Source organism: Solanum lycopersicum, chromosome 12, assembly GCF_036512215.1.
Source record: "Solanum lycopersicum chromosome 12, SLM_r2.1".
NCBI lineage: Eukaryota > Viridiplantae > Streptophyta > Magnoliopsida > Solanales > Solanaceae > Solanum > Solanum lycopersicum.
The window spans coordinates 4385644-4392812 of NC_090811.1; the positions used below are offsets into that span (position 1 = coordinate 4385644).

The window sequence follows — 7169 nt, forward strand, 5'->3', positions numbered from 1 at the left end:
AATTTTGCCTATTTTTTAGCATTAATTTTTTCCAGAATTTTATATAAGGAATGTTCAATCATCTTTATATATATATATATATATAATAGAAAATAATAACTCTATCTAAAAGAAGGTATAAGAAAAACACATTGTTCTGTTCACTAGAAGTACTACTGCGGCTAAACTAAAAACATCTTAATGTATGACTTTACAGAAAAGAAAAAATTGTACTGTTGCACATGAAATTATCATGATAAACCTCTCGACTTTACCTGCAATACAATTTCTACTAAACAAAACAAAGTATTTTTCTTTTCACATTCTTTCATATGGAGTTGTTATTTCTACTAAATATATAAAATGACAATTGAACATTTCATTCATACGTTATGGATAAAATTAGTGCTAAAAGAATAGGTAAAAATTTTGGAGGAGGACCAAAAGTGCACCAATATTGCAAACATGAGAGACTATTAGTACTCCATGTAAAAATTCAAGAATCACTTTGAGCCTTAATCCAAAAAAATGGACTATCTTGATCCTTTCCTCTCATGAATCATATATATGAAATACATCTATATCTAGACGCGCTAAATACATGTATCTTGAGACCGAAATCTGACGAGATGGTAATTTCGAAAACTCAACGAAAAGATATAATGATTTTTCTCTCTGATTAAATTTGATCCCATATATATCTTTATTGTTAGTGGCGTAACTCAAAATTTGCCTCTTAATTATAGAAAATATAATAAACTTGTCGTGCTAAGCTTTCGTCATTTTAAAATAAGAGTAACTTTAGATAATTTTAGTAACGTTGGGATTCAAAAGCATATTTGACCTTAATTATTAAAAGAACAAATATCTATTTCATTTCACGTAGTTTACAGGTATAGAACTTTATTTCATTCCCCGGCTCATTGGATCATTCACCAAAACATTCTCATGATATATAAAGCTTTGATGATTTCTAGTATTATTTAAATAATTTTGAGAGCAATGAATAGTACTACACATTATACAAAAAGAATGTTATCTAACATTTTTAGTAACTTTCACTACAATGGGACTTCTAACATAGTGCTTGTTATCAGACCATATTAAATGGCCAAATACATAATCTTTTGGAGCTTTTTGTCCATTAACTTTCAGAGTGATCTTGAAACTTTTCTCCTCTCCAATCTTTCTAAACTCCAATGTGTTTGGCTCAACAACAACAGTAATTCCAATCGGGGAACGAATATGAGCTTTGTAAGTGCCCGGGGTTCCTACATTCTTCAATGTTCTAGTCACAACGATCGAGCCCTTGAGCTTGGGCACTGTGATTGAAGGTAAGTTCAAATTGCTGAAACTAATAGGGTCAGGACATTTGAAGTGGCCTTGTGTGAAGAAACTGATTTGAGTTTCGTTGTACCCTTGAGCACAGAGGAAGTTCATGTAATCATCGATTGTTAAGTCATAAACCAAGCCAGGGTCCATGGCGCGGTTTGGCCATATGTGTCCTGATCCATAAGCAAACGGTGATACCTTGAGGTGAGTTGAATTTGTCATTGGATTAATCGTGTTGTCTCGTGTTCTTGCTGCACCAGAAGATAAGTAAACAAGGTATCATAATCATATACTCCGGATTTGATCAAAGACTTCAAGAAATGTATAGACTGATTGAAAAGGTTGTTAAGTCCTACCGGATGTCATAATGGCGGATTTGATGGCTGCAGGACTCCAAGTTGGATGGAGGGACTTCAAAAGGCCAACAACACCAGCCACATGAGGACATGACATTGAAGTTCCTGTCATTGTATTAAATTTAACCCGACGATTATCTAATTCTGAATCTGCAGGGCCTTGAACTCCAGTATACGCAGCTAGTATGCTCACTCCTGGGGCAGTAATATCAGGCTGCAAAGAAAATATCGTATAAATACTTGTAAAAATGAAATCATTTTGGTTAATAGACTAGAATTTACAATATCGAAATGGTAAAAGACCTTAAGAATCTCTGGTGTCACTCTATTAGGTCCAATGGACGAAAAGGATGCCATAACTGGCGCTGGTTTCGTTCCCAATTCAGTTGTTGGCCGAGTAATGTAAGCTGTAGCTTTCCTGCTCAAACCAACAACGACGTTTAACAAGAAATTTAAACATAATAAGATGTATGCTGACTCATTACATTTGTTGTACTATGACATGCATAACACTCTCATTGACTGTTTGTTATACCTTGTTGAACTAACGTAAGACGAGACTTGAAGTCCATCAGAGTAACTGATAAACGTAGCAGGGCAGAGGTAAGGTTCAGCATACATTTCATCTCCAAAGAACGCGCTGTTGAGTATAACGATACCAACTGCACCTACTGAAGTGGCTTGAATGCACTTGCTAAACGCTGCACTACCCCCTCTATGACAAACCAAAATAGTCCCCTTCGCCTTCTTAGGATCCAACGTTCCCTCTATACAAAAATTACTGCAGAAGCACATAAAAAAGGTTTAGCAAAGTTAGATTAGTTCGTACATTAAGAAGTAGGGAAGATAGGTAATACTCACGCTTCTTCAGCTGTTGCATTGGCAACTTTAGCAGATGCACCAGTAATAATTGGGAACGATTTACCTTTGGGCAGAGCTTTACTTGAAAGGCTTACTCCCTATAAAATAAAAAAATCCGAAAACTAATGAGAATTGACGCCTACACAAGGAGTTATAGAGAGGGGTAACTTTACAAAGAATGTACAGTTACAATGATGGACGTTGTTGTTGAAGGTAAAATATTGTTATAGAGAAGTAACACGTATAACATAAAAAGTCGATGGTTATGATGAAATGTTGTTATATAAGGTGATTGTTATAGAGAGGTCTGATTGTATTGTTTTGCAGACAAAAAGAGAAGTGGACAAGAGAAACATACTCTGTAACGTTTATTGTTTCCTAAGACGATATAGCTGGAGAACTCACGATCAATGGTACTTGCCCCGACAGTAATGAGCCAAGGTGCAGTGTTTGCTATTGTACCAGGATAGGCACCCGAATTCCCACCTGAGGTAACCACAACAATGCCACGCTTCATAGCATGAAACGAACCGATAGCAATACTGTCTTGGGCATATGGTACAGGCAATCCTCCCATTGATAAGGAAAGCACGTCAACGCCATCATGAATTGCCATATCAAATGCAGCCAAGACATCTGCATCAGTACACGAATCGGATGGAATAATAGGAGGCCAACAAGCCTTATAAGACGCAACTCGTGCTCTTGGTGACCCTCCCTTAGCTGTTCCATTGCCATATCCGAAAATGTTAGCTCCCTCGACAAAATTACCTCCAGCTGTGGACAACGTGTGTGATCCATGCCCTAACGTGTCTCGTGGCGTGTAGAATTTGGAGGTTACTAGAGCTCCTGCCTCAGCAGCAAATCCTTTGATGAAGTATCTTGCTCCAATTAACTTCCTTCAATATTTAAAGTCAAACTCCATAGGTCAAAAGTCATCTTGATGTTACACTAACATAAACATGTTACATGTATATATCATACTTCATTCGTTCCACTTTCCTTTTCGCAACGTTCAAAGAATTTAAATTCATTGAAGTACTCAAACTAACTTTTGAACATTACTTAAATATTAAAGAGAAAATACCTATTGCAACGAAATGTGGGATCAGAGCCAGTTTGGCAAGTTCCTTTCCACCTTGATGGAATTGGTCCCATTCCTTCATCACTAAAGCTTTCTGATTCTGGCCAAACACCTGCCTCCAATCACACGAATAAGAACGAATTTCTCGGGATAATAAGCATTCTTCACTTTTAAGTCTGAGATTGTGAGTTAAGTTATTAAGGGAGCGAAAAGATAGAGAGGACAGAGAAGTTTTAAAAAATACATACCTAAATATCTTTGACCTGGTAAATGCACTAACTTTGAGTATGTATTATTGATTGTGCGAGACGTAGTATCAATGAAAGGGATGATCATCAATTGAGATTACCGTTTCAAATTTCATATTTTCTTATCGTCATCGTTAGCTAAAATTATGTCATGTCTAATTATATCTCTTCAATACTTATTCAGTTTACCTCTATCTTTCCTCGTATCACCTACATCTAATCTCTCACACCTACTTACTAGTGCATTTACACATCGACTTTTTATATGCCTAAATCATTCGATCTCCTTTTTCTCATCTTATCTACCACAAAGGTCACTCTCTTAATAATCCAATTCTCCATATTATTTGATCAATTGGTTAAAGCTATGTGAAATTAGGGCCATGATTGATGGGATTGGCCAACTTGGGAGAATAATGAGATCTTTGATACATAAAATATTTAAATATATAGTTTTTTAAATTTATCTATATAGTTAATTGTCAAGTAGACACACATTAAGCTTCCAATAAAGTAATCATTAAATATTACAATTTGTGTAATTTAAAAAAGAAAAAAGAATCTTTACTATAAAGTCAATGAACCACGTGCAATTTATTACTATCCTCTTCATTTTATTTACTATAATAAATTGCAAAAAATATTTGTACAAATGTGCTTAAGAAGCAAAAAATATGGATTAGATTTAATTCCAAAGAATTTAAGAAAATGAATTAAAATACACTGAAATATTGCAAGAGAATTCAACTAAAATACACTAAATACTCATTTGGATTGGCTTAAAAAAAATTAAAACGTGCTCTTGAAAGTGCTGTAATTTATTTTTAAAATAAGTAATTATGTGTTTGGATAAAAGTGTTGCACTTGGAAAAAAAGTTATTGATATGTTTGACAAATAAGTGGTGGCAAACACTTTTCTTTTTAATCAAAATGTCTTAAATACCCTTAAAGATGTTAACATAATAAAAAGTTGATTAATTTATGATTTTTATCCTTAAAAAATATTAAAACAAAATTTATTTATCTTTTACATTCATAAGTACTAATATTTTCTATCATTCATATATTTCTTTGTCATCACAAGTTAATAATAATAATAATTATTCTTATAATAATAATAATATAATAATAATGATAATATAATAATAATAATAACAATAATAATAACAACAACAACAATAATAACAATAACAATAATAATGATAATAATAAAAGAATTAATGGCAAAAAGGTAATATACTTGGTCAACATAAAATGACTTTTAAATTAAAAAAAAAAGCATCCCTCACCTAACTTTTAGCTTTTGCTTAAAATAAGTTACTTTTTACTTAAAATAAGTCGTTTTGATAATTATCAAACACACAAATAAATCAAAAACTAATTTTTAAATCAGTTTGACTAGCTTTTAAGCTCATCCAAACAGGCTCTAATTCTCTATAATTTATTAAGCTAATTGAGGCATATATTTGATACAATCAAATTACTCTATAACAATCATCTTCTATAACAATATTTCACTATAATTATCATGTTTTTGTTCAAATTAATTTTCATAGTATATTATAATATTATATATTTTCTATAACAGAATATCTCAATAACAATTTAAAAAAATATAATACTTTTCTTTTTATTAAATTTTATACGATGTGAAGTCAGATTAATCAAAAAAAAACATACCAGAATCAATATTGCCAATAATAATGTCTTCTCCAAATCTTGCCTTCTTCCATAAAGAGTTTTTAGGGATTTTCCCCTCATGTTCCAACCCCAAGAAGTTCCATGATCTTGTTGTGTGTAGTTCTTTTCCCTTGTTCAAGAATATTGATATCACCTTTGGATGCTCTGCAAAAAAAAAATCATATAAATGAATTTAAAGTTGTTGATTATTACGTAAAATATTTTTATTAATTAATGATATTTAAATCTCATTAGTAAAGAGGATTCAAAATATTACACATTGATTAATTAAAGAAAAATATACTATAAAAAAAGAATCTTAATAAGGATTTATTGATTAAACTCATTCACTTAAATATTTGTTTTTCGCTAGAATTACATAAACGCATAAAAAAAATGTATCTGTATAATTTGTATCAGAATAAGAAATATATTTTGCTAAAGAAGTTTAAGAAGATATTCATATTTGTCCTTTATATACCATATAATATTTGAATAAAAGATGTTCAACTCAATAGCAGATCGCGAATATTATATATATATTAGAATTGTTTCATTTGAATGTTAAATTTATCTCTTATTCAACTAACCACCCATCTATATAGTAAGATTACATTTATTCTTATCTCACTAACTTTAAAGTATTCTGGATTCACCTCGAACACGGTAAATAATGTATACCAAAGTAAAAAAGGAAACAATTAAAAATACAGTAAATGGAAAAAAAATGACTTACTAGATAATTCTTCAGCTTCTTCATCTTCAAGAATTGCAGCAAAGCCATTGATGTGTCTTGTATAAGAATAAAAAATTGCCTCCTTAGCCTTTTCAATACTGTTAATATCACACAAAAAAAGATTAAGAAAAAAAATGATTTTTTTTTAATTTCATTTAATCAAATTAATTACCTTCTTAAATGTAATCCAAGAAATTCATGATGAAAATTAATAACTCTATCAAAATCAATTGATGTTGCTTCTTTTCCATGTGAATGTTCACCCAAGTACACAACATATGACTATATAAACACCAAAAAATAGTTTCATTAATTCGAAATTTCGATGAAAATTTTCATCGAAAAAAGATAATAAAAAAAATGTAGTACAATTTATAAAGAGAATCAAAAGAGAAATAATTACCTTTTTTATGGCAAATGTTGGTGTAAGCAATAGAGTAAAAAAAATAGAAAGAAGAAAATATATTGATTTTTTCATATTTTCTTCAAAAAAATAAAAATCAGAGATCTCCTCTTCTGCTAAATAGAGTTTATATAATATAAGGAATCTTATTGGTTGAGTTATTGACCATATATAGACTGAATTATTTTTAAAAAAATTTGTAGATCTTATCTTTATTTAGAAGATGCATTGACTTTACAAATAATTTTTTTAAAAAAAATTGTACATATTGTATTTTAAATTATTTGTGGGTGGATGAATTGAATTATTGCATGTTATATGAATGTAATGATGTATTGACTTGATTTAAATCTAGAGTTTTTAAAAATGATTAACCAATTTATTATTGGTCATTTTACGATTTTTTTTGGTTTAGATCTTTTGAAATTCCCCTATAAATATATTTTTAAAAAATTTAAAATATAAAATATGACTAAATTCCTTTTTTTCA

General features: G+C 30.5%; 1 protein-coding gene across 1 annotated transcript; it reads right to left on the minus strand.

Moving 5' to 3' along the window:
* Positions 1-928: 928 nt before the first annotated feature.
* On the minus strand, positions 929-6967 carry LOC101263581 (subtilisin-like protease SBT5.3). The gene is made up of 11 exons (XM_004251771.5): positions 6680-6967; positions 6449-6558; positions 6277-6374; positions 5541-5705; positions 3616-3724; positions 2887-3427; positions 2529-2626; positions 2203-2448; positions 1971-2085; positions 1668-1881; positions 929-1562 (listed from the first exon to the last, which is right to left on the minus strand). Exons 1-11 carry the CDS (start codon positions 6752-6754, stop codon positions 1015-1017), a joined length of 2319 nt encoding a protein of 772 aa, XP_004251819.1. The 5' UTR covers positions 6755-6967; the 3' UTR covers positions 929-1014.
* Positions 6968-7169: the final 202 nt, after the last annotated feature.